Source organism: Homarus americanus, unplaced genomic scaffold (assembly GCF_018991925.1).
Source record: "Homarus americanus isolate GMGI-L3 unplaced genomic scaffold, GMGI_Hamer_2.0 scaffold6317, whole genome shotgun sequence".
Taxonomy (NCBI): domain Eukaryota; kingdom Metazoa; phylum Arthropoda; class Malacostraca; order Decapoda; family Nephropidae; genus Homarus; species Homarus americanus.
Window position 1 is genome coordinate 19,525,212 of NW_024730668.1, and position 27,675 is coordinate 19,552,886.

Sequence of the window (27,675 nt, forward strand, 5' to 3'; positions counted from 1 at the left end):
TACAGTTTATATACCAGCACTGTCTATATACATAGTTTATATACCAGCACTGTCTATATACACAGTTTATATACCAGCACTGTCTATATATATAGTTTATATACCAGCACTGTCTATATACATAGTTTATATACCAGCACTGTCTATATACATAGTTTATATACCAGCACTGTCTATATACACAGTTTATATACCAGCACTGTCTATATATCATAGTTTATATACCAGCACTGTCTATATACACAGTTTATATACCAGCACTGTCTATATACATAGTTTATATACCAGCACTGTCTATATACACAGTTTATATACCAGCACTGTCTATATACATAGTTTATATACCAGCACTGTCTATATACACAGTTTATATACCAGCACTGTCTATATACATAGTTTATATACCAGCACTGTCTATATACACAGTTTATATACCAGCACAATACAGTTTATATACCAGCACCTTACATATTTATATATACACAGCACTGTCTATATACACAGTTTATATACCAGCACTGTCTATATACATAGTTTATATACCAGCACTGTCTATACACAGTTTACTGTCTATATACATAGTTTTATACAGCACTGTCTATATACACAGTTTATATACCAGCACTGTCTATATACATAGTTTATATACCAACATATATACATAGAATACCTAGCACTGTCTATACATAGTTTATATACCAGCACTGTCTATATACACAGTTTATATACCAGCACTGTCTATATACACAGTTTATATACCAGCACTGTCTATATACATATATACCAGCACTGTCTATATACAGTTTATATACCACTGTCTATATACATAGTTTATATACCCTCTATATACTTTATATACACATCTATATACACAGTTTCCAGCACTGTCTATATACACAGTTTATATACCAGCACTGTCTATACACAGTTTATATACCAGCACTGTCTATATACACAGTTTATATACCAGCACTGTCTATATACGTTTATATACCAGCACTGTCTATATACATAGTTTATATACCAGCACTGTCTATATACATAGTTTATATACCAGCACTGTCTATATACACAGTTTATATACCAGCACTGTCTATATACACAGTTTATATAGCAGCACTGTCTATATACACAGTTTATATACCAACACTGTCTATATACACAGTTTATATACCAGCACTGTCTACATACATAGTTTATATACCAGCACTGTCTATATACACAGTTTATATACCAACACTGTCTATATACATAGTTTATATACCAGCACTGTCTATATACACAGTTTATATACCAACACTGTCTATATACATAGTTTATATACCAGCACTGTCTATATACATAGTTTATATACCAGCACTGTCTATATACATAGTTTATATACCAGCACTGTCTATATACACAGTTTATATACTAGCACTGTCTATATACATAGTTTATATACCAGCACTGTCTATATACACAGTTTATATACCAGCACTGTCTATATACATAGTTTATATACCAGCACTGTCTATATACACAGTTTATATACCAGCACTGTCTATATACATAGTTTATATGGCCAGCACTGTCTATATACACAGTTTATATATACCAGCACTGTCTATATACATAGTTTATATACCAGCACTGTCTATATACATAGTTTATATACCAGCACTGTCTATATACATAGTTTATATAATTGTGCACTGTCTATATACACAGTTTATATACCAGCACTGTCTATATACATAGTTTATATACCAGCATCAGTCTATATACACAGTTTATATACGAGCACTGTCTATATATTATTAGTTTATATACCAGCACTGTCTATATACATAGTTTATATACTCAGCACTGTCTATATACATAGCTTTATATACCAGCACTGTCTATATACATAGTTTATATACCAGCAATTGGGTCATATACACAGTTTATATACCAGCACTGTCTATATACACAGTTTATATACCAGCACTGTCTATATACATAGTTTATATACCAGCACTGTCTATATACATAGTTTATATACCAGCACTGTCTATATACACAGTTTATATACCAGCACTGTCTATATACACAGTTTATATACCAGTACTGTCTATATACACAGTTTATATACCAGCACTGTCTATATACATAGTTTATATACCAGCACTGTCTATATACATAGTTTATATACCAGCACTGTCTATATATACAGTTTATATACCAGCACTGTCTATATACACAGTTTATATACCAGCACTGTCTATATACACAGTTTATATACCAGCACTGTCTATATACACAGTTTATATACCAGCACTGTCTATATACATAATAGTTATATACCAGCACTGTCTATATACATAGTTTATATAACAGCACTAATTATATACATAGTTTATATACCAGCACTGTCTATATACACAGTTTATATACCAGCACTGTCTATATACACAGTTTATATACCAGCACTGTCTATATACACAGTTTATATACCAGCACTGTCTATATACACAGTTTATATACCAGCACTCTCTATATACATAGTTTATATACCAGCACTGTCTATATACACAGTTTATATACCAGCACTCTCTATATACACAGTTTATATACCAGCACTGTCTATATACACAGTTTATATACCAGCACTGTCTATATACATAGTTTATATAGCAGCACTGTCTATATACATAGTTTATATAGCAGCACTGTCTATATACACAGTTTATATACCAGCACTGTCTATATACACAGTTTATATACCAGCACTGTCTATATACACAGTTTATATACCAGCACTGTCTATATACAGTTTATATACCAGCACTGTCTATATACATAGTTTATATACCAGCACTGTCTATATACAGTTTATATACCAGCACTGTCTATATACATAGTTTATATACCAGCACTGTCTATATACATAGTTTATATACCAGCACTCTCTATATACACAGTTTATATACCAGCACTCTCTATATACATAGTTTATATACCAGCACTGTCTATATACATAGTTTATATACCAGCACTGTCTATATACATAGTTTATATACCAGCACTGTCTATATACAGTTTGAGTTAATGTGAAGTTGTATGAAAATTTGACCGAATATCTATCTATCTATATATCTGTCCATCTATCTATCTATCTATCTATCTAAATACTGACCAATCTCATGCCCCGTAGTACAGATAGACCGGAGCCTATCTCGAGGGCGAGGTCAAGGAGGGAGGCGAGGACGATGACCAGGTCGAATACGTTCCACTTGTTGACAAAGAACTCCTTACTGAGCGCCATTAACTTCATGATGCACTCTAACGTGAATATCGCCGTGAACACCTGTGAACAATGAACAGTTCAGTGTGGATTAAGAGTGGTGAAGGCTGGATGGATGGTGAACATAATGTGAATTAGGAATGTTGGATTAGGAATGCTGAAGAACTTAATGTGGATTAGGAATTACGAGTGGGTGAATGCAGATGAAGAACTTTTTAACGTATACAATGAACAGCGGTGAACAAAGGGTATCATAAACACTATGAACAGTAATCAATAATGAACAAATAAGAACAACAGTGAACAACGAGACAGAACATGAAGTTGAAAAATCCAGTTAGACTTCCTTATATTGAACACTGAACAAGAGTGAACTTTTGTGGTGGCAGAGAGAGAGAGAGAGAGAGAGAGAGAGAGAGAGCCAATACAAACAGCGAGAGATACTCACCCTGTTACCAACTTCCAACACTTTATTGAGTTCATAAGACATGCCATGATGTTCAATAGCCAGGAAGACGGTGTTCATGATGATGCACAACATGATGAACAGGTCGAACACTGCGTCATGCACAACCACATGCATCATATTCTGGAACTTGAGCCAAATCCGGTAATTGACGCAACACTCTCGACACTTGTCACAGTTTCTGTCCACCACTTCATCTGTTGTGTACCGAAGAGACGACAAGGTTAGGTTTGGTTAGTGTTAGGTTAGGTTACGTTAGGTTAGGTTAGTGTTAGGTTAGTGTTAGGTTAGTGGTAGGTTAGTATTAGTTTAGGTTAGGTTAGAGTTAGTGTTAGTGTTAGGTTACGTTACGTTACGTTAGTGTTAGGTTAGAGTTATGTTAGTGTTAGGTTAGTTTAGTGCTAGGTTACGGTACGTTACGTTACGTTAGTGTTAGGTTAGAGTTATGTTAGTGTTAGGTTAGTTTAGTGTTAGGTTACGTTAGTGTTAGGTTAGAGTTATGTTTGTGTTCGGTTACGTTAGTGTTAGGTTAGAGTTATGTTAGTGTTCGGTTACGTTAGTGTTAGGTTAGAGTTATGTTAGTGTTAGGTTACGTTAGTGTTAGGTTAGAGTTGTGTTAGGTTACGTTAGTGTTAGGTTAGAGTTATGTTAGTGTTAGGTTAGAGTTATGTTAGTGTTAGGTTACGTTAGTGTTAGGTTAGAGTTATGTTAGTGTTAGGTTATGTTAGTGTTAGGTTAGAATTACGTTAGTGTTAGGTTAGAGTTATGTTAGTTTCGGTTAGTTTAGTGTTAGGTTACGTTAGTGTTAGGTTAGAGTTATGTTTGTGTTAGGTTAGTTTAGTGTTAGGTTAGAGTTACGTTAGTGTTAGGTTAGAGTTATGTTAGTGTTCGGTTACGTTAGTGTTAGGTTAGCGTTAGTACTGCGTTAAAGTTATGTTAGTGTTAGTTACGTTAGTGTTGGGTTAGAGTTATGTTAGTGTCAGGTTACGTTAGTGTTGGGTTAGAGTTATGTTAGTGTTAGGTTACGATAGTGTTAAGTTAGAGTTATGTTAGTGTTAGGTTACGTTGGTGTTGGGTTGAGAGTTATGTTGGTGTTAGTTTTGGTTATGTTAGTGTTGGGTTACGTTGGTGTTGGGTTAGAGTTATGTTAGTGTTAGGTTATGTTGGTGTTAGGTTAGAATTACGTTAGTGTTGGGTTAGAGTTATGTTAGTTTCAGGTTGTTTTAGTGTTAGGTTACGTTGAGTGTTGAGTTGGAGTTATGTTTGTGTTGGGTTAGTTTAGTGTTGGGTTAGTTATGCGTTAGTGTTAGGTTGGAATTATGTTAGTGTTAGGTTAGTTTAGTGTTAGGTTAGAGTTACGTTAGTGTTACGTTAGGTTTATTGGTGTTAGGTTGCGTGTTAGGTTGAGTTATGTTAGTGTTGGGCTTAAGTTTGAGTGTTTTAGAGTTGATGTTTAGTGTTGGGTTGCGTTAGAGTTATGTTGTGTTGGGTTACGTTAGTTGAGGTTAAGTCATGTTTGTGTTAGGTTAGTTTAGTGAGGTTAGAGTTACGTTAGTGTTAGGTTAGAGTTATGTTGTGTTAGGTTAAGTTAATGTTGGTTAGGTACGTTAGTGTTAGTTTAAGTTAGTTAGTGTTAGGTTGCGTTAGTGTTGGGTTAGAGTTATGTTAGTGTTGAGTTTACGTTGGTGCTAAGTTAGAGTTATGTTAGTGTTAGGTTACGTTAGTGTTAGGTTAGGATTATGTTTGTGTTAGGTTGGTTTAGTGTTAGGTTAGAGTTCACGTTAGTGTTAGGTTAGGGGATTATGTTAGTGTTAGGTTTAGTTTAGTGTTAGGTTAGAGTTACGTTAGTGTTAGGTTAGAGTTATGTTAGTGTTAGGTTGCGTTAGTGTTAGGTTAGAGTTATGTTAGTGTTAGGTTACGTTAGTGTTAGGTTAGAGTCATGTTTGTGTTAGGTTAGTTTAGTGAGGTTAGGTTACGTTAGTGTTAGGTTAGGATATGTTGAGTGTTAGGTTAGTTTAGTGTTAGGTTAAGTTACGTTGAGTGTTAGGTTAGAGTTATGTTAGTGTTAGGTTGCGTTAGTGTTAGGTTAGAGTTATGTTAGTGTTGTAGGTTACGTTAGTGCAGGTTAGAGTTATATGTTAGTGTAGGTTACGTTAGTGTGTTAGTTAGGGGTTATGTTGGTGTTAGGTTAGGTTATGTTAGTGTTAGGTTACGTTAGTGTTGTTAGAGTTAGTTTAGTGTTAGGTTACGTTGAGTGTTAGGTTAGAGTTATGTTAGTGTTAAGTTAGAGTTATGTTAGTGTTACGTTACGTTAGTGTTAGGTTAGTTTAGTGTTAGGTTACGTTAGTGTTAGGTTAGAGTTATGTTGAGTGTTAGGTTAGTTTGTGTTAGGTTAGAGTTATGTTAGTGTTAGGTTAGAGTTGTGTAGGTTAGAGTTAGTTGTGTTGGTTAGAGTTATGTTGGTGTTAGGTTGCGTTAGTGTTAGGTTAGTTTGAGTGTTGGGTTACGTTGGTGTTAGGTTAGAGTTATGTTGAGTGTTAGGTTAGTTTAGTGTTAGGTTACATTAGTGTTAGGTTAGAGTTATGTTAGTGTTAGGTTAGAGTTATGTTAGTGTTAGGTTACGTTAGTGTTAGGTTAGTTTAGTGTTAGGTTACGTTAGTGTTAGGTTAGAGTTATGTTAGTGTTAGGTTAGAGTTGTGTTAGGTTAGAGTTGTGTTAGGTTAGAGTTATGTTAGTGTTAGGTTAAAGTTGTGTTAGGTTAGAGTTATGTTAGTGTTAGGTTAGGTTAGTGTTAGGTTAGTTTAGTGTTAGGTTACGTTAGTGTTAGGTTAGAGTTATGTTAGTGTTAGGTTAGAGTTGTGTTAGGTTAGAGTTGTGTTAGGTTAGAGTTGTGTTAGGTTAGAGTTATGTTAGTGTTAGGTTAAAGTTGTGTTAGGTTAGAGTTATGTTAGTGTTAGGTTAGGTTAGTGTTAGGTTAGTGTTAGGTTAAAGTTGTGTTAGGTTAGAGTTAGGTTAGTGTTAGGTTAGGTTAGTGTTAGGTTAGTGTTAGGGTTAAGGTAATTAATCATGAGGAGCAATAAGCTGGGGTGTCCAATCTTCATGTGATCCATTACTTCTTCCCATTAAATAATCTCTAAACTTACTCCCAAAATCAGTACCAGTCAGGTCATGAAAGGCAGACATGGAGCTGACTAACGCACCCAAAAATATACACAAGAGGAGCATGTATGCACCAAAATATACACACGGGCGAGTAAGGCTCATTAATACATACACAATCATATTACACTGCCTGCCTGCCTGTCTGGTTTACACTGACAGGTAAACTAACACGTCAAGGTAAACTGACAGGTAAACTAACAGGTCAAGGTAAACTGGCACGTCAGAGGTAAACTGACAGGTAGGTATTAATACGTCAAGGTAAACTGGGAGGTAAACTAACACGTCAGAGGTAAACAGGGAGGTAAACTAACACGTCAGAAGTAAACTGGGAGGTAAACTAACACGTCAGAGGTAAACAGGTAAACTAACACATTCAGAGGTAAACTGGGAGGTAAACTAACACGTCAGAGGTAAACTAGCACGTCAGAGGTAAACTGGGAGGTAAACTCACCCTCTAGGACGACGATGTGCTGGGAGGAGGCGGAGAGTGCAGCTGGTGACGAAGGGCTGACGCCGTTACACTTCCTACGGGCATACAGCGAGCCCTCGGCCTTACCCACCCCCTCCTGTAACACCAGAGAGAGTGTGAGAGAGGGCTGGGAGGTGAGAGGGGCTGGGAGGGTGAGAGAGGGGCTGGGAGAGGGTGAGAGGGGCTGGGAGGTGAGAGGGGCTGGATGAGATGGGAGGGGCTGGGGGAGGTGAGAGGGGCTGGGAGGTGAGAGAGGGCTGGGAGGGTGAGAGAGAGGGGCTGGAGGAGATGAGGGCTGGGGAGGTGAGAGAGGAGGCTGGGAGAGGTGAGAGAGGGGCTGGGAGGTGAGAGAGGCTGGAAGGGTGAGAGGGGCTGGGAGAGGTGAGAGAGGGCTGGGAGAGGTGAGAGAGGGGCTGGGGAGATGAGAGGGCTGGGGAGGTGAGAGAGGGCTGGGGGAGGTAGAGAGGGGCTGGGGGAGGTGAGAGAGAGAGGGGCTGGGAGGGTGAGAGGGCTGGGAGAGGTGAGAGGGCTGGGGAGAGGTGAAAGAGGGCTGAGATAGTGGAGAGGGCTGGGAGAGAAGAGAGGGCTGGAGGAGGTGAGAGAGGGCTGGGGGAGATGAGAGAGAGGGCTGGGAGAGGTGAGAAGGGGCTGGAGGAGATGAGAGGGCTGGGAGAGGTGAGAGAGGGCTGGGGGGAGGTGAGAGAGGGCTGGGGGAGGTGAGAGAGGGGCTGGGGGAGGTGAGAGGGGCTGGGGAGGTGAGAGGGGCTGGAGGAGGTGAGAGGGCTGGGAGGGAGGGTGAGTGGGGGCTGGGAGATGAGAGGGGCTGGGGGAGGTGAGAGAGGGCTGGGGAGGTGAGAGAGGGCTGGGGAGGTGAAGAGAGAGGGCTGGGAGAGGTGAGAGAGGGCTGGAGGAGGTGAGAGAGAGGGGCTGGAGGAGGGAGGTGAGAGGGGGCTGGGAGAGATGAGAGAAAAGGGGCTGGGGGAGGTGAGAGGGGCTGGGGGGAGGTGAGAGGGCTGGGGGTGAGAGGGGCTGGGGAGGGTGAGAGAGAGGGCTGGGAGGAAGGTGAGAGAGAGGGCTGGGAGGGTGAGAGAGAGGGGATGGGAGGTGAGGGGCTGGGGGGAGGTGAGAGGGCTGGGAGGAGGTGAGAGAGGGCTGGGGGAGATGAGAGAGGGGTTGGGGGAGGTGAGAGAGGGCTGGGGGAGGGTGAGAGAGGGGCTGGGGGAGGTGAGAGAGAGGGCTGGAGGAGGTGAGAGAGAGGGCTGGGAGAGGTGAGAGGGCTGGAGGAGGTGAGAGAGGGGCTGGGAGAGGTGAGAGGGGGCTGGGAGAGATGAGAAAGGGCTGGGGGAGGTGAGAGAGGGGCTGGGGGAGGTGAGAGAGGCTGGGGGAGGTGAGAGAGGGCTGGGAGGTGAGAGGACTTGGGAGGGGCTGAGGGTATAGTGAGAGGGCTGGGAGAGATGGGGAGGGGCTGGGGGGAGTAGAGAGGGGCTGGGAGAGATGGGAGAGGGAGCTGGGAGAGGTGAGAGAGAGGGCTGGGAGGGTGAGAGAGGGGCTGGGAGGGTGAGAGGGAGGGTGGGAGGGGTGAGAGAGGGCTGGGAGGGTGAGAGAGGGCTGGGGAGGGTGAGAGAGGGCTGGGAGAGGTGAGAGAGAGGGCTGGGAGAGGTGAGAGAGGGGCTGGGGAGGGTGAGAGGGGCTGGGGGAGGTGAGAGAGGGCTGGGAGGTGAGAGAGAGGGGCTGAGGTGATAGTGAGAGGTTGAGAGAGGAGGAGGGCTGGGAGAGATGGGAGAGGGCTGGGAGAGGTGAGAGAGGGCTGGAGAGATGGGAGAGGGGCTGAGGTAATAGTGGGGGCTGGGAGGTGAGAGAGGGCTGGGAGAGGTGAGGAGGGCTATGGTAATTGTGAGAGGGCTGGGAGGTGAGAGAGGTTGAGGTAATTGTGAGAGGGCTGGGAGGTATATATACACTTACTATACATACATACAATTACACACAACACATATACACAGAAGAAAAAGAAGAAGAAAGAAGAAGAAGAAGAAGAAGAAAGAAAGACCCAATATATATATTTTTAGTTCCCACATCACTACATCAGCTGAGAGAGAGAGAGAGAGAGAGAGAGAGAGAGAGGTAACTGGTCGTAGTGGGTCAAACAACTCACTTCACCCGACGTAATGTTCTTCATAAAATCTGACTCACATACTACAGTAGGTGAGGTCGACAGCTGCACCACAACTACCTGTTTAATAAGAAAACTTGTTCACTTACCGTCACTTGTGCGAGTCCCCTCCTCACCCCTCTACCCACACCCCCACCCCTTCCCTTCTACCATTTCCAAAACCCCATCTCCTCCCTACCCACGTCACTACCACCCTTCCCCCTACCTCCCCCTAACCCACCTCCCCACCTAACCCACCTCCCCACCTAACCCACCTCCCCTCCTAACCCACCTCCTAACCCCTCCCACCCCCACACCCCTCCCTCCCATTTGCGGCTGGAGATCAACTAGAGTCATAGAAGAGAGACCAAGTGTTGTATCCCTCCTCTGAACTGACTTTATTATTAGAATTTTATCAGTCTTTAACGCTGAAGACGATGGTTTAACCCGCTTGATGACGATGGTTTAACACTTTGATGACGATGGTTTAACCCTTCGACGACGATGGTTTAACCCTTTATGACGATGGTTTAACCCTTTAATGACGATGGAAACGTTGACGACGATGGTTTAACCCTTTATGACGATGGTTTAACCCTTTGACGACGATGGTTTAACCTTTAATGACGATGGTTTAACCCAGCGACGATGGTTTAACCCTTTATGACGATGGTTTAACCAGTTGACGTGGTTTAACCCTTTAATGACGATGGTTTAACCGGTTGACGACGATGGTTTAACCCTTTGACGACGATGGTTAAACCGTTGACGACGATGGTTTACCCTTTAATGACGATGGTTTAACCCTTTGACGACGATGGTTTAACCCTTTGCGACGATGGTTTAACCCTTTGACTAATTTCCAAACAAATTACAAATTTTAATCTTCGAAAAGTTTCCTTGTTACCCGCCAGTAGTAACTCACACGAACACTAGAGGTCCTGTAAGCTGCCTCTCTACTAAAACCAAAATTATGCTTACAGTTTTTCTTCAAATTTTTTACGAGAGTTTTGTGTTGTCAGTCATTTCATTTACAAAAGTTTGTCCAATTACCGAAGGATCAAGGCTTAATTACATATTGTAGATCACTCTCGCCTTCTCCCTTTCCGTATTTAAAACTGATTTTGAAATTTTGATCAAATATTTGGAAAATTTAAAAATCAGCAACCTTAGCCACAGAGTATGATGTCTTAACCCCTTGAGTATGATGTCTTAATCCCTTGAGTATGATGTCTTAACCCCTTGAGTATGATGTCTTAACCCCTTGAGTATGATGTCTTAACCCTTGAGTATGATGTCTTAACCCCTTGAGTATGATGTCTTAACCCCTTGGTATGATCTAACCCCTTGAGTATGATGTCTAACCCTCGGATGTCTTAACCCCTTGAGTATGATGTCTTAACCCCAGGTTGATGTCACCTTGAGTATGATGTCTTAACCCCTCGAGTATGATGTCTTAACCCCTTGAGTATGATGTCTTACCCCTAGGTATGATGTCTTAACCCCTCGGTATGATGTCTTAACCCTTGAGTATGATGTCTTAACCCTTGAGTATGATGTCTTAACCCCTTAGTGTGATGTCTTAACCCCTAGAGTATGATGCTCTTAACCCCTAGAGTATGATGTCTTAACCCCTTGAGTATGATGTCTTAACCCCTTGGTATGATGTCTTAACCCCCTCGGTATGATGTCTTAACCCCTTGAGTATGATGTCTTAACCCCTAGGTATGATGTCTTAACCCCTTGAGTGGGATGTCTTAACCCCTTGAGTATGATGTCTTAACCCTTGAGTATGATGTCTTAACCCCTTGGTATGATGTCTTAACCCCTCGAGTATGATGTCTTAACCTTGGTATGATGTCTTAACCCCAGGTATGATGTACTATGGATGTCTTAACCCCTTGAGTATGATGTCACCCTTGAGCCCTTGAGTATTATGTCTTAACCCCTTGAGTATGATGTCTAAACCCCTTGAGTATGATGTCTTAATCCCTTGAGTATGATGTCTTAATCCCTTGAATATGATGTCTTAACCCCTCGTATGATGTCTTAACCCCTTGAGTATGAGGTCTTAACCCTCCAGTATGATGTCTTAACCACCTTGAGTATGATGTCTTAACCCTTGAGTATGATGTCTTAACCCCTTGAGTATGATGTCTAAACCACCTTGAGTATGATGTAACCCCTCCAGTATGATGTCTTAACCCCTTGAGTATGATGTCTTAACCCCTAGAGTATGATGTCTTAACCACCTCGAGTATGATGTCTTAACCCTCAGTATGATGTCTTAACCCCTCGAGTATGATGTCTTAACCACCTTGAGTATGATGTCTTAACCCCTCAGTATGATGTCTTAACCACCTTGAGTATGATGTCTTAACCCCACTTGGTATGATGTCTTAACCCCTTGAGTATGATGTCTTAACCCCTCGAGTATGATGTCTTAACCCCTTGAGTATGATGTCTTAACCCCTCGGTATGATGTCTTAACCACCTTGAGTATGATGTCTTAACCCCTCAGTATGATGTCTTAACCACCTTGAGTATGATGTCTTAACCCCTCGAGTATGATGTCTTACCCTCGAGTATGATGTCTTAACCCTAGGTATGATGTCTTAACCCCTCGAGTATGATGTCTTAACCCCTTGAGTATGATGTCTTAACCCTTGAGTATGATGTCTTAACCCTTGAGTATGATGTCTTAACCCCTTGAGTATGATGTCTTAACCCTTGAGTATGATGTCTTAACCCTCGAGTATGATGTCTTAACCCCTAGAGTATGATGTCTTAACCCCTCGGTATGATGTCTTAACCCCTTGAGTATGATGTCTTAACCCCTTGAGTATGATGTCTTAACCCCTTGGTATGATGTCTTAACCCTAGGTATGATGTCTTAACCTGAGTATCATGTCTCCTTTGAGTATGATGTCTTAACCCCTTGAGTATGATGTCTTAACCCTTGAGTATGATGTCTTAACCCCTCGGTATGATGTCTTAACCCCTAGAGTATGATGTCTTAACCCCTCGAGTATGATGTCTTAACCACCTTGAGTATGATGTCTTAACCCCTAGAGTATGATGTCTTAACCCTTGAGTATGATGTCTTACCCCTTGAGTATGATGTCTTAACCCCTAGAGTATGATGTCTTAACCCTTGAGTAGATGTCTTAACCACCTTGAGTATGATGTTCTTAACCCTCGAGTATGATGTCTTAACCCCTCGGTATGATGTCTTAACCCTAGAGTATGATGTCTTAACCCTCGAGTATGATGTCTTAACCCCTTGAGTATGATGTCTTAACCCTTGAGTATCATGTCTTAACCCCTTGAGTATGATGTCTTAACCCCTTGAGTATGATGTCTTAACCCTTGAGTATCGTCTTAACCCTGATATGATCTTAACCTAGGTATGATGTCTTAACCCCTCGAGTATGATGTCTTAACCCCTTGAGTATGATGTCTTAACCCCTTGAGTATGATGTCTTACCCTTGAGTATGATGTCTTAACCCTTGAGTATGATGTCTTAACCCTTGAGTATGATGTCTTAACCCCTTGAGTATGATGTCTTAACCCCTTGAGTATGATGTCTTAACCTTGAGTGATGTCTTAACCCCTAGAGTATGATGTCTTAACCCCTCGAGTATGATGTCTTAACCACCTTGAGTATGATGTCTTAACCCTTGAGTATGATGTCTTAACCCCTTGAGTATGATGTCTTAACCCCTTGAGTATGATGTCTTAACCCTTGGTATGATGTCTTAACCACCTTGGTATGATGTCTAACCCCTTGGTATGATGTCTTAACAGTATGATGTCTTAACCCCTTGAGTATGATGTCTTAACCCCTTGAGTATGATGTCTTAACCGAGATGCTTCCCAGTATATGTCTTAACCCTAGTATGATGTCTAACCCTGGTATGATGTCTTAACCATGATTCTTACCCAGTATGATGTCACCCCTGGTATGATGTCTTAACCCCTTGAGTATGATGTCTTAACCCTTGAGTATGATGTCTTAACCCTTGAGTATGATGTCTTAACCCTTGAGTATGATGTCTTAACCCCTTGAGTATGATGTCTTAACCCCTTGGTATGATGTCTTAACCCTAGAGTATGATGTCTTAACCCCTCGAGTATGATGTCTTAACCCCTTGAGTATGATGTCTAACCCTCCCTTAGTATGATGTCTTACCTCAGTATGATGTCTTAACCTTTCTCCACTCCATCTCCTTCTCTTCCCAAACACCACTCCATTTCTTCCCTCTCCCTCCCCTTACTACCATCTCCCCTCCCCCTCCCCCCTCCCCTCCTCCCTTCCCCCTCCCCTCCTCTCACCCACGGAAAAAACAAACATCTGTGAATATCATTTGGCTTCACACAGGCAATTTTCACCTGCAGTTTAGGGAAAAAGACAGACAGACAGACAGACAGACAGACAGACAGACGAACCAGACGAACAGACAGACAGATAGACAGACAGATCTTGTAGATCCAAATTATCAAATATAAAAGTGTTATAATAATTATTCTCCTTATTTTGTTTATAAATGATCTTTCAGTTATTTTGGGTCTGTTATGTTGTGTTAGTATTGCTTTAATTACACACACACACACACACACACACACACACACACACACACACACACACACACACACACACACACACACACACACACACACACACACACACACACACACACACACTCACACACACACACACACACACACACACACACACACACACACACACACACACACACACACACACACACACACACACACCCACACACACACACACACACACACACACACACACACACACCACACACACACACACACACACACACACACAGACACACAGACACACACACACACACACACACACACACACACACACACACAACACACACACACACACACCTACCTCTCTCTCTCTCTCTCTCTCTCTCCTTCCCTTAATCACATCAGTTTGTGGAGAAAGACGGGCTCGAGGTTTAATTAGTGAGGTGTGTGTGTTTTAACGGTGGAGCAAGAAGAGGAGGAGCAGGAGGAAGAAGAACTGGAGGAGGAGGAGGATGAACTGGAGGAGGAGGAAGAACTGGGAGGAGGGAGGAGGAAGAACTGGAGGAGGAGGAGGAGGAGGGAGGAGCAGGGGGAAGAACTGGAGGAGGAGGAGGAAGAACTGGAGGGAGGAGGAGGAGGAAGAACTGGAGGAGGAGGAGGAGGAGAGAGATGGAGGAGGAGGAGGAGGAGGAGGAGGAGATGGAGGAGGAAGAGGAGAGATAGAGGAGGTAGGAGGGAATGAAGTTAAGTCTGATGGACAGAGAGGAGATTTCCTTCTCCTTCTTCTCTCTCTCTCTCCAATTTTCCGGATTAGTTGGTATAATTCAGTTTCAAAATATACGCCATAATTCCGGGGATTCAAACAGTATCATAAATGTTTACTGGAGCTAACGGACTCCTAACGGTTTTAACGGATTTAAACGGTCGTCGAGGGTTTAAATTTGTTCTCTTTGAAATTCTGTTTTAGAATAATAATAATAATAATAATAATAATAATAATAATAATAATAATAATAATGAAGAAGAAGAACAAGAACAAGAAGAACAAGTAGAACAAGAAGAAAGTAATGTGTTAAGTAACTCACGTAATTTAAAAAGTGAATTACCAGCGAGTGTAACTTTCCGTGTGGCTAGTAGGTATCGAATACTGCAAAGAGAAAGTAGAGAAGAAAAGTACGTATCTAACAATATACTGCCATTGTTACTTTCCTTGCACTGAAAATTACCTTGAGTTTAAAAATTACTAACAGAAAGTACAAGAAGGCAAGAAGAAAGTATCCCTCAGAGAACTTTCTCTGTGGAATGACGATCTTAGAAAGTACCACAGTAGAAAAGTTTTGAGAAGTAGTAGTTAGGATTTGAGAAAGTAAAGGAGAAAGTAGCATGCACTCCAAAATAGTCTGATACTGTACAACTTTTTCTGTGTTGGAAAGTACTACACGATTCTAAAATAAAGATTAAATAAAAAAATATTGATTTTTTTAATAGAAAGTACACTGAAGAGAAAGTATGATGCAGGCAACAAATTCACAAGACTACAACTTTCCCTGTCTTGGAAAGTACTTCATAAAATTATGGAAAACAAGAAAAGGAAAGTACCACATGACAACTAATATTAGAAAGTATACAAGAGAAATAATATGCAAAAGATAAAGTATAAAAGAGAAAGTATAAAGAAGAAAAAGTATCATACAACAGAAAAAGTTTTAGCAAAAGAAAGTATATAAGAGAAAGTATATGAGAACAAGTATTAAACAAGAGATAGAGTGAGAGAAAGTTTGACGCAAGCCACAATACAGTGGGAGTGCAACACTCTCCCGTGTTGGCCAAAACCTTGTTAAGACACAGACCTCTGCCTGGCTCAGGTGCTGCTGACCCCTCACGAAACACACTAAACTCAACCTTTTAACACAACAACAACAAAAATTAAACACAAAAAACAATCAAACACAAATCACTCTTTTTCCCCGTTTCGTACAAGGAGAATTAGCCATAAGGACCAAGATAATGGTAATCCACACATCAGGAGGACAGTAGGTGGGTGGGTTCGTACACTGAATAAGGATTTACGACCATAATCCATCAAGAAGTCAAGGTAGTGTCTTTATTTGCTGCTGCTGCTCTGGCTGGCTGGAATACTGTGTAAGGCTTTCACGGTGATTACTACCCAACCACCACCAACCACCACCACTAACTACATCAACCACCACCACCTGTAAAACCAACCACCACCACTATTACTAACTAACCACCACTACTATTATTAACCAACATCACCACTATTAAAAACAAACACCACCACCACTGTCTTACAACCACCACCACTATTACTAACCAACCACCACCACTATTACTAACCAACACACACTATTACTAACCAACCACCACCACTATTAAAACCAACCACCACCACTATTACTAACCAACCATCACCACTATTAAAACCAACCACCACCACCTTGCCTTACCAACCACCACCACTATTACTAACCAACCTACTATTATTAACCAACCATCACCACTATTACTAACTAACCCACCACTATTACTAACCAACCACCACCACTATTACTAACCAACCACCACCACTTTACTTATCACACCACCACTATTAAAAACCAACCACCACCACTTTACTAACTAACCACCACCACTATTATTAACCAACCATCACCACTATTAAAACCAACCACCACCACCACTATTACTAACCAACCACCACCACATTACTAACCAACCACCACCACTAACCTTATCAACCACCACTATCAAAACCAACCACCACCACTTTACTAACTAACACCACCACTATTGAAACCAACCACCACCACCACTGTACTTACCAACCACCTTTGCTAATCAGCCACCTACCATTAAACCAACCACCACCACTATTAAAACCAACCACCACCACCTATTATAACCAACCACACCACTATTACTAACCAACCTACCACTTTACTAACCAACCATCACTTTACTAACAACCATCACCTTTACTAACCAACCACCACCACTACTATAACTAACCACCACACTATTAAAACCAACCACCACCACTATTACTAACTAACCACCACACTATTACTAACCAACCACCACCACTATTACTAACTACCACCACTATTACAACAACCACCACCACTATTACTAACAACCATCACCCTATTACAACCAAACATCACCTTTACTAACCAACCATCACCACCACTACTACTATTACTACTACTATTATTTATTCAAAGGCTTAATTCATCGTACTCAAGGAGAAGAAGCGAGAAAAGAAAATTTGGATATTAGACATTATATTATGACACTGAATGGATGTGGGTGATGATGAGGAGGAGGGAGGAGGAGGAGGGAGGAGGAGGAAGTCTGAGATCAAAGGCTGGAAGGGAAGAAGGATGGAGGGGAGGAGGAGGAGGAAGGACAGGAGGAAAGGAGAGGAAGTAAAAGACATTAACATTGGTGATGTGAACCAGAGATATAACCAATAACCTCCACATAATCGCAATCATCAATCACAAGACGTAAACTACCTTACACACCAACCACTTCATACAGGTCCCAGCTAAACGATTAAGTTAGCAACACGGTGGACGAGTTAGTTGGGCCGAGTTTGGATTACTATAAACACGTTCTAAACTTTAGGGAGGGGGGGTAGGGGAAGTGGGAGGAAAGGGGTTATTGGGCAGGGAGAGGGACGGTGGAGGGGTAAGGTAGGGGGGAGGTGGTGTAAAACAATATTATTAGCCAATTCCCAAGTTTCAACCGCGAGGAGGACGTGTTGGACTGAATTTATAAATGTATTCGGAACTTTTTCGTTGATTTTTTTTTGGACTGTGAAGATAAGGTGTTACAGGGGTAGGGCCATGACTCTGTGTATTAATAACACAAGGTAATGATGATCCCCGCTGTGTCGTCCACCATTCCTGTCAATAACTTACACAATAATCAAACTGCACAGCAAATTTCATACTCCTTACAGAAGTACCTGAGCTATGTGCTGGATGTGGTGTGGAGATGTTGTCAGCCCCGTCATGGTCGCCCACCACGCCGGAGTCGTCGAGGGAGGGCTGGCGGTGGGCGGCGTTATTGGCCAGGCGGAGGTGAGGTCTAGGGTCGTCACAACCGCCCCTTAGGGCCACTAGGCCTGGCACCGCTGCCTGCTGCTGCTGCTGCCGGGAGTGGCAGTGACGGTCAGCAGCGGGTGGAGGCGGCAGAGCAAGGGTCACACGACGAAGACCCACCCGTCCCACCTTCTCTCGGGGCGGCCAGGCCTTGGCAGCGCCCCAGGGACGAAGAGTGGGGCGGGTGGGCCTGGGCAGGGGGCAGGGCGGTGGAGTGATGACGAGAGAGGCGGGCCGAGAGAGCGACTGGAGGCCCTCAGACCCCCCCAGCTGAGACCCCCCCAGCCGTGGTGGGTTGGGGGCGCCGCAGGTTCCCTGATGGTGTCGTCGGACGAGGGGCTCCCCGGCCTTACCTTCCTTCTCCTCCTTCTTCTTCTTCCTCTTGGAGAACTTGTCAGTGAGGATCCCGGCGCCGCGCATCACGATCACACGTCTGTTCTTTGGCTTCTTCTTCTCCAGGGGCCGCGCGTGGGTCAGCTTCTCCGGGTCGAAACTGAAGGTGGAGTCGTCCCGATGGTCCATGAGGTCCTTCGTCTTCTCCTGAGGGAAGATAGGTCAGAGGTTAATACTTGTTGTGTGTCACTCCCACCTTTATAACCTACGCCAGACGTCCGTTCGCCAGCCCCTTTCTTCACTCTAGATATATAACTACTTAAGGTACATAACTCTGAACCCTAAAATACCAAATGTTTTTGTACCTAAACCTAAAATTATAAAACATTTAGGTATTTAAACCACAAATACCAGAACCAAGATCGTGACACACACACACACACACCAACATCCAACCTTAACACAACCTCCAAAAACTTTCTTTTAAACTCTGAAACAAACCCTCTCCCCTCTTCCTCCTTCCCTCCTCTCCCCGTACCCTGCACTCCCCACCTCTCGTATCCTCCACTCCCCTCCCTCCCACCCTCCACCCCTCTTCTCTGCGCCTCCACTCCCTCCACCTCTCCGTACCCTCCCTCCCCTCACCTCTCCGTACCTCCTCCCTCACCTCTCATACCTCCTCCCCTCACCCCTCCATCCCTCCCTCCCCCCACCTCTCCGTACCCTGCACTCCCCTCCCTCACCCTCCCTCCCCTCTTCTCTGCATGCCTCCACTCCCCTCACCTCTCCATGCCCTCCCACTCCCTCACCTCTCATGCCCCTCCCTCCCCTCACCTCTCCCATGCCCTCCACTCCCCTCCCACCTCTCCATGCCCTCCACTCCCCTCCCCTCCATACCCTCCCTCCCCTCCCCTCTCCCGTGCCCTACACTCCCCTCACCTCTCCGTACCCTCCCTCCTACCTCTGCATACCCTCCCTCCCCTCACCTCTCCACCTCCTCCCTCACCTCTCCGTACCTCCCTCCCCTCACCTCTCCATGCCTCCTCCCCTCACCTCTCCATGCCCACCCACTCCCTCACCTCTCCACCCTCCCTCCCCTCACCTCTCCACCTCCCTCCCACCTCCTCCCATGCCCCTCCTCCCCTCTCTCCCGTACCCTACTCCCTCCTCTCCGTACCCCTCACTCCCTCACCTCCCTTCCCCTCCCCTCACCTCTCCCTTCCCCTCCACTCCCCTCACCTCTCCACCCTCCACCCCTCACCTCTCCATGCACCTCCCTCCCCCCACCTCCTGCCCTCCTCCACCCCCTGCACTCCCCTCCCCTCACCCCTCCCTCCCCTCACCTCTCCGTACCTCCACTCCCCTCACCTCTCCATACCCTTCACTCCCTCCCTCTCGTACCCTCCCTCCCCTCACCTCTCCATGCCCTCCCTCCCCTCACCCCTCTCCATCCCTCCACTCCCTCACCTCCTCCATGCCCTCCCTCCCCTCACCTCTCCATCCTCCTCCCCTCACCTCTGCACCTCCTCTCACCTCTCTGCCCTCCCTCCCCTCACCTCTCCTCCCTCCTCCCCTCCTCTCCTGCCCTCCACTCCCTCACCTCTCATACCCTCCCCCTCACCTCCCCTCCTCCCCTCCTCTCCTTCCCTCCCTCCCCTCACCTCTCCATGCCCTCCACCCCTCACCTCTCCTTCCTCCCTCCCCTCACCTTCATGCCTCCCTCCCCTCACCTCTGCATCCCTCCCTCCCCTCCCACCTCATCCTCCTCCCCTCACCTCTGCATGCCTCCCTCCCCTCCCCTCTCCATGCCCTCCCTCCCTCCCCTCTCCATGCCTCCTCCCCTCCCACCTTCCTCCCTCCACTCCCCCTCTCGCACCTCCACTCCCCTCACCTCTCCATACCCTCCCTCCCCTCACCTCTCCATGCCCTCCTCCCCTCACCTCTCCATCCCCTACCTCCCCCTCCTCCATACCCTCCACCCCTCACCTCTCCATGCCCCTCCACTCCCCTCACCTCCCCACTCCCTCCCTCCACCTCTCCGCCCTCCCTCCCCTCTCTCTCCACCCTCCCTCCCCTCCACCTCTCCATCCTCCTCCCCTCACTTTCCCCCTCCCCCCTCCCTCTCGCCTCCCTCCCTCTCTCTCACCCCCTCCCTTTCTCCTTTTTCACTTCCCAGAGAAAGTACCAGCGCTAAACCCCATCCAATCTCAGATGATTTTTTTTTGTTCAATTTCTTAAAGTTTGACCCAAGTGACGAGTGAATGAAAATGGCTCCACCTTTCACTGGCTTTCTCTTCCTCTCCTTGATCAACTTTCTCTTTCTGTACTTCATCCACTTTCTTGTATGTATGTATGTATGTATGTATGTATGTATGTATGTATGTATGTATGTATGTATGTGTATATGTATGTATGTGTATATGTATGTATGTATGTATGTATGTATGTATGTATGTATGTATGTATGTATGTATGTATGTATGTATAGGTATGTAAGCATATAAAAAACGAGGCGAGTCAAGATTCAGTTAAATTTATCTAAATATTTTATTTAGTCAGGAAAGAAGGAGGAGAGGGGAGGAAGAGGAGGAGGAAGGAGAGGAAGAATAAGAGAGGGAAGAAGGGCGCTTAAAGCACCCTTCTTCCTTCACACTTTTATTCGTTCTCCTCCTCCTCCTGTTTCTTCCTCCTCCTTATGCTTTATCCTTCCCCCTCCTCCCTCCTGCGTCACTCACACCTCGTCACTCCCCTCCCTCCTGGCGCCACACCTCCCTCCTGGCGTCACTCATTCTTGCCCCCCTCCCTCCGGCCACTCACACCTGGCGTCACTCACACCTCCTCCTGGCGTCACTCACACCCCCTCTTGGCGTCACTCATTCTTGCCCTCCCCCTCCTGGCGTCACTCACACCTCCTCCTGGCGTCACTCATTCTTGCCCCCTCCCTCCTCCTGGCGTCACTCACACCTGGCGTCACTCACCTCCTCAGTGTTCTCGGCCTCCTCCTCGTAACTCATCGCCACTACAGCCAGCATCAGGTTGATCAGGTAGAAGGAACCAAAGAACACCACAATGGCGAAGAACACTACCTGCAGCGGTCCTCCCGTGGCGATCACCTGTAGAACACCGTCAGTTATGATGAACACGGTAGATGTAACACTAGAACACACTGAGTTATGATGAACACACTAAGTTATGATGAACACACTAAGTTATGAAGAACACACTAAGTTATGATGAACACACTAAGTTATGATGAACACACTAAGTTATGAAGAACACACTAAGTTATGAAGAACACACTAAGTTATGATGAACACACTAAGTTATATAGAACACACTAAGTTATGATGAACACACTAAGTTATGATGAACACACTAAGTTATGATGAACACACTAAGTTATGAAGAACACACAAGTTATGAAAGAAGAACACACTAAGTTATGAAGAATACACTAAGTTATGAAGAACACACTAAGTTATGAAGAACACACTGTTAAATGAACACACTAAGTTATGATGAACACAGACTCACCTTGGTATAGACAGGTGTAAACAGACTCACTTTGGTATAGACAGGTAAACAGACTCACCTTGGTATAGACAGGTGTAAACAGATTCACCTTGGTATAGACAGGTTAAACAGACTCACTTTGGTATAGACAGGTGTAAACAGACTCACCTTGGTATAGACAGGTGTAAACAGATTCACCTTGGTATAGACAGGTGTAAACAGACTCACCTTGGTATAGACAGGTGTAAACAGATTCACCTTGGTATAGACAGGTGTAAACAGATTCACCTTGATATAGACAGGTGTAAACAGACTCACCTTGTTGTAGACAGGTGTAAACAGACACACCTTGGTATAGACAGGTGTAAACAGACTCACCTTGTTGTAGACGTCCTCCCAGAAGTCAAGTGTAATGAGTTGGAAGGTGGTGAGCATTGACCACAGGAAGTTGTCGAAGTTGGTGTAGCCGAAGTTGGGATTATCACCTACGTCAGGCAGGCATCCGTACCCCTCAGGACACACCCTAGTAGAAGAGAGAATTGTTGTAGTTGTGGTAGGAGTGGTGGTAGTTGTGGTAGGAGTTGGTGGTAGTTGTGGTAGGGGTGGTGGTAGTTGTGGTAGGGGTGGTGGTAGTTGTGGTAGGAGTTGGTGGGTGTGTAGTTGGGGTAGGTGTGTGAGGTGGTGGAGTTAGTGGTAGTTGTGGTAGGAGTTGCAGTTGTGGTAGGTGGTGGTAGTTGTGGTAGAGTTGGTGGTAGTTGTGTAGGTGGTGGTAGGAGTTAGTGGTAGTTGTGGTAGGAGTAGGTGGTAGTTGTGTTAGAGTTGGTGGTAGTTGAGGGAGTTGGTGGTAGTTGTGGTAGGAGTTGGTAGTTGTAGGTTGGTGGTGTGCAGGAAAGTGTGGTGGTAGTTGTGGTAGGAGTTGGTGGTAGTTGTGGTAGGTGGTGGGTGTTGTGGTAGGAGTTGGGGTGAGGTGGTAGGAGAGGGTAGTTGTGTTAGAGTGAGAAGTGTGGTAGGAGTTGGTGGTAGTTGTGGTGGTGAGTTGTGGTAGTTGTGGTAGGTGTGGTGAAGTTGTGGTAGGGAGTGGTGGTAGTTGTGGTAGGAGTTGGTGTGTAGTTGTGGTAGGTGTGGTGGTAGTTGTGGTAGGAGTTAGTGGTAGTGTAGGTGGCAGTGGGTAGTGTGTGGTAGGAGTTGGTGGTAGTTGTGGCAGGAGTTGGGTGGTTGTTGTGTAGGGTTGGTGGTAGTTGTGTAGGTGGTGGTAGTTGTGGTAGGGGTGGTGGTAGTTGGGGAGGGGTTATGGGTAGTTGTGGTAGGTGTGGTGGTAGTTGTAGGGGTGGTGGTAGTTGTGTAGGGGTTGGTGGTAGTTGTGGTAGGTGTGGTAGTTGTAGGAGTTGGTGGTAGTTGTGGTAGGGGTGGTGGTAGTTGTGGAGTTGTGGTAGGTGGTGGTAGTTGTGGTAGGTGTGGTGGTAGTTGTGGTAGGTGTGGTGGTAGTTGTGGTAGTGGTGGTAGTTGTGGTAGGTGGTGGTAGTTGTGGTAGGTGTGTGGTAGAAGGTAGGTGGTGGTAGTTGTGGTAGGTGTGGTAGTTGTGGTAGGTGGTGGTAGTTGGTAGGTGGTGGTAGTTGCGGTAGGTGTGGTGGTAGTTGCGGTAGGTGTGGTGGTAGTTGCGGTAGGTGTGGTGGTAGTGGTAGGTGTGGTGGTAGTTGTGGTGTGGTGGTAGTTGTGGTAGGTGGTGGTAGTTGTGGTAGGTGGTGGTAGGTGTGGTGGTAGTTGTGGTAGGTGTGGTGGTAGTTGTGGTAGGTGTGGAGTGGTAATTGTGGTAGGTGTGTGGTAATTGTGGTAGGTGTGGTGGTAGTTGTGGTAGGTGTGGTGGTAGTTGTGGTAGTAGTAGCGAACCAAACTTAAGGACAATTTGAAAATCCAAAATATCTTTGTCAAATTTTAAGTCAGTCAGATACGCCCCCACTCTCTCTCTCTCTCTCTTCTCTCTCTCTCTCTCTCTCTCTCTCTCTCTCTCTCTCCCTTGACAGAATACATTGATTTTAATTTCAAAACTTTAATTCTGAAACAACAAAAAGTTTAAGTGATTTCTGAATGACAACTGAACACACACACACACACACACACACTAAGAACAAATGAACCCACGCTTGCAGCCACTGAGAGAGAGAGAGAGGAGAGGAGAGAGAGAAGAGAGAGAGAGAGAGAGAGAGAGAGAGAGAGAGGTTTAACTTAAGGTAAAAGTTCAATAGAGCTTAATAAAGAAGAACACTCTCTTTTCTCTCTCTGTTATCTCTCTGTTTATGTCTGTCTCTTTTTCTCTATCACTGACTCTTTCTTTTTGTCTGTCTGTCTGTCTGTCAGTCTGTCTGTCTGTCTGTAGCTCCACTCACTCTTCAAACACTGGACATAACTTTGGTCTCTTAACATAGACACAGCGCCAGATCGAGAAATCAAGAGCGCCTAGCGTCCATATGTGTACTTCGTGGGATTACGCCAGACTAATGTCTGCCAGCCTTCCTCCTCCACCCCACAACAGACACACTTATGGAAGCTACGCCAGACCAACGCTCCGCCAGCCTTCCTCCACCCCCACAATGACACACTTATGGAAGCTACCAGACAACGTCTGCCAGCCTTCCCTCCTCCACCCCACAATGACACACTTATGGAAGCGCCAAGACTAACGTTCACCAGCCTTCCTCCTCCACCCCCACAATGACACACACTTATGGAAGGCTACTGACCAACGTTCACCAGCCTTCCTCCACCCCCACAATGACACACCCTATGGAAGCTACGCCAGACTAACGTTCGCCAGCTTTCCTCCTCCACCCCCACAATGACACACTGCAGGAAGCGCCAGACTAATTGCCCACCAGCCTTCCCTCCTCCAATTCTCTAACAATGACATTAATTCTATGGAAGCAGCGCCATTCAACGTTCACCAGCCTTCCTCCTCCACCCTGGCCAATTGGTTACACTCCTATGGAAGCTACGCCAGACTAACGTTTCGCCAGCCTCTTCCCTCCTCCTCCACCCCCCCACAACACGACACACTTATGGAAGGCGCCAGACCAACGCGTTCGCCAGCCTCCTCCACCCCACAATGACACACTTAAGGGAAGCTACGCCAGACTAACGTGTTCACCGTACTCTCCCTCTCCACCGCAATAATGACACACTGCGGAAGCGCACGCTGGCCTGAACGTCTACCCAGCCTTCCCTCCTTCCAAATTCCCCACAATGACATATCATGGAAGTTTACGCCAGACCACAACGTCTGCCACGCCTTCCTCCTCCACCCCCCACAATGACACACTTATGGAAGCCAGACTAACGTCTTCCACCCCCACAACGACAGCACTTATGGGAAGGCGCTGCATTCAACGCCCAGCCCAGCCTTCCCTCCTCCACCCCACACCGACACATCTGGCGGAAGCTACGACCAATGCTCACCAGCCTTCCTCCTCCACCCCACAATGACACACACTTATAGAAGCATGCCAGACCAACGTCTACCAGCCTTCCCTCCACCACCCCACCGACACACTTAGCGGGAAGCTTACGCCAGACTAACGTCTCTACCCAGCCTTCCTCCCCACCCACAGCAATGATTAATTGGCGGGAAGTTACGCCAGATTCAACGTTCGCTGCTTCCTTCCTCCTCCACCCCACAATGACACATCGCGGGAAGTACAGAATTTAACGTCTGCCAACCTTCCCTTCCTCCACCCCCACACACGACACACTTATGGAAAGCCATGCCAGACCAACGTCTTCGCCAGCCTTTCCCTCCTCCACCCCACAATGACACACTGCATGGAAGCTACGCTGGGTATCTATCGTTCGCCAGCCTTCCTCCTCTCCACCTCTATAATAATACACTTATGGAAGCCACGCCAGACTAACGGGCTCACAGCCTTCCCTCCAATTCTACAATGTCGAGACACTTTATGGAAGCATGCAGATCAATGTTCAACACCTCTCCATTCACCCAACAATGACATACTTTATGGAAGCTACGCCAGACTAACGTTCGCCAGCCCCTCCACCACCCCACAACAGACACATCCCGGAAGCTACGCCAGACTAAATGTTCACCAGCCTTCCTCCACCCCACACAAGATTGGCTACCCCAGGAAGCTGGTTAAGACTGGGAATGTCTTGCCAGCCTTCCCTCCACCTGCACCCCACAATGACACACTTATGGTGCCACGCCGCAGACTCACCTGCTCCATGCCTTCCTCCACCCCAATGACACACACTATGGAAGCTACGCCACCTTTAACGTTCACCAGCCTGCACCACCTCTGCACATTTGATACACTGAGTGGAAGCCATGCCAGACCACACGCGTTCACCAGCCTTCCCTCTCTCCACCACCCCACAATGACACATTCCTATGGAAGCCACATGCAGACCAATGCCCACCAGCCTTCTACCCAATGAGGCCTGAGAAGTTGGCTGCCAGACTACGTCTGCCAGCCTTCCTCCACCCCACAATGAGACACACTTATGGAAGCTACGCCAGACTAATGTCACAGCTTTCCTCCAAATTTGGCTAATGACATTATCAAGGAAGCCGCAGACTAACGTTCACCAGCCTTCTCCTCCACCCCGCACAATGACACATCATGGCGGAAGCTACACGACTAACGTTCACCAGCCTTCCCTCCTCCACCCCACAATGACACACGGAAGCACACCAATGTTCCGCCAGCCTTCCTCCTCCACCCCACACGACACACTCCTATGGAAGCTTACGCCAGACTAACGTCTGCCAGCCTTCCTCCTCCACCCCACAATAATTCTATAGAAGCAGACCAGTCGCTCCGCCAGCCTTCCTCCTCCACCCCACACAATGACACACTTATGGAAGCTGCCAGACTAACGTTCACTCAGCCTCTCCACCCCAATGACATACTTGGCGGAAGCCACAGACCAACGCCTGCCAGCTTCCTCCTTCCAATTCCTCACAATGACAATATACCTCTAGTGGAAGCAGATCAGCCTCCTCCAATCTTGCCAATGACATGACTGATAGACTAGTCTGCCAGCCTCCTCCTCCAAACTTAATGACACACTTTATGGAAGCTGACTAACGTCACCAGCCTTCCCTCCACCCCACAATGACACTTATGGGAAGCTGGCTGCCAGACCAACGTTCGCCAGCCTCCAACTCAGTACTGACATACCGGCGGGAAGCTACGCCAGACTAACGTTCAACAGCCTTCCCTCCTCCACCCCACAATGACACCCTATGGAAGCTACCAGACTAACGTTCGCCAGCCTTCCTCCTCCACCCCACAATACCTGATATTAATTTATGGAAGCCACGCGCCAGACTAACGTTCACCAGCCTTCCCTCCTCCAATTTGGCACAATGACATGACTTTGCGGAAGCCGCTGCCAGACTAACGTTCACCAGCCTCCCTCCTCCACCCCGCCACGACACTATGGAAGCTGGGCGCCAGACTAATGCCCGCCAGCCTTCCTCCTCCACCCCACAATGACACACTTATGGGAAGCCACGCCAGACTAACGTCTGCCAGCCTTCCTCCTCCAAACCCCACAATGACACACTTATGGGAAGCTACGCCAGACCAATGTCTGCCAGCCTTCCCCTC

The 27,675-nt window shown here is 45.7% G+C and overlaps 2 protein-coding genes across 2 annotated transcripts in view; both read right to left on the reverse strand.

Annotated features, from left to right (window-relative positions):
- LOC121867276 (sodium channel protein 60E-like) overlaps positions 1–18,370 on the reverse strand; it is a 98,499-nt gene extending 80,129 nt beyond the window's left edge. The window contains 4 exon segments of the mRNA XM_042367156.1: positions 3,161–3,331; positions 3,717–3,931; positions 7,348–7,462; positions 18,073–18,370. Of these exon segments, the coding sequence (XP_042223090.1) occupies positions 3,161–3,331; positions 3,717–3,931; positions 7,348–7,462; positions 18,073–18,120 (549 nt within the window). The 5' untranslated portion in view covers positions 18,121–18,370.
- The window catches only part of LOC121867117 (sodium channel protein 60E-like), a 14,574-nt gene continuing 5,069 nt past the window's right edge, over positions 18,171–27,675 (reverse strand). Inside the window, exons 2-5 of the mRNA XM_042366873.1 lie at positions 22,433–22,577; positions 21,520–21,654; positions 18,239–18,748; positions 18,171–18,194 (exon numbers count right to left, since the gene is read on the reverse strand). Coding sequence (XP_042222807.1) covers positions 18,171–18,194; positions 18,239–18,748; positions 21,520–21,654; positions 22,433–22,489 — 726 coding nt within the window. The 5' untranslated portion in view covers positions 22,490–22,577. The remainder of the gene's footprint in view (positions 18,195–18,238; positions 18,749–21,519; positions 21,655–22,432; positions 22,578–27,675) is intronic.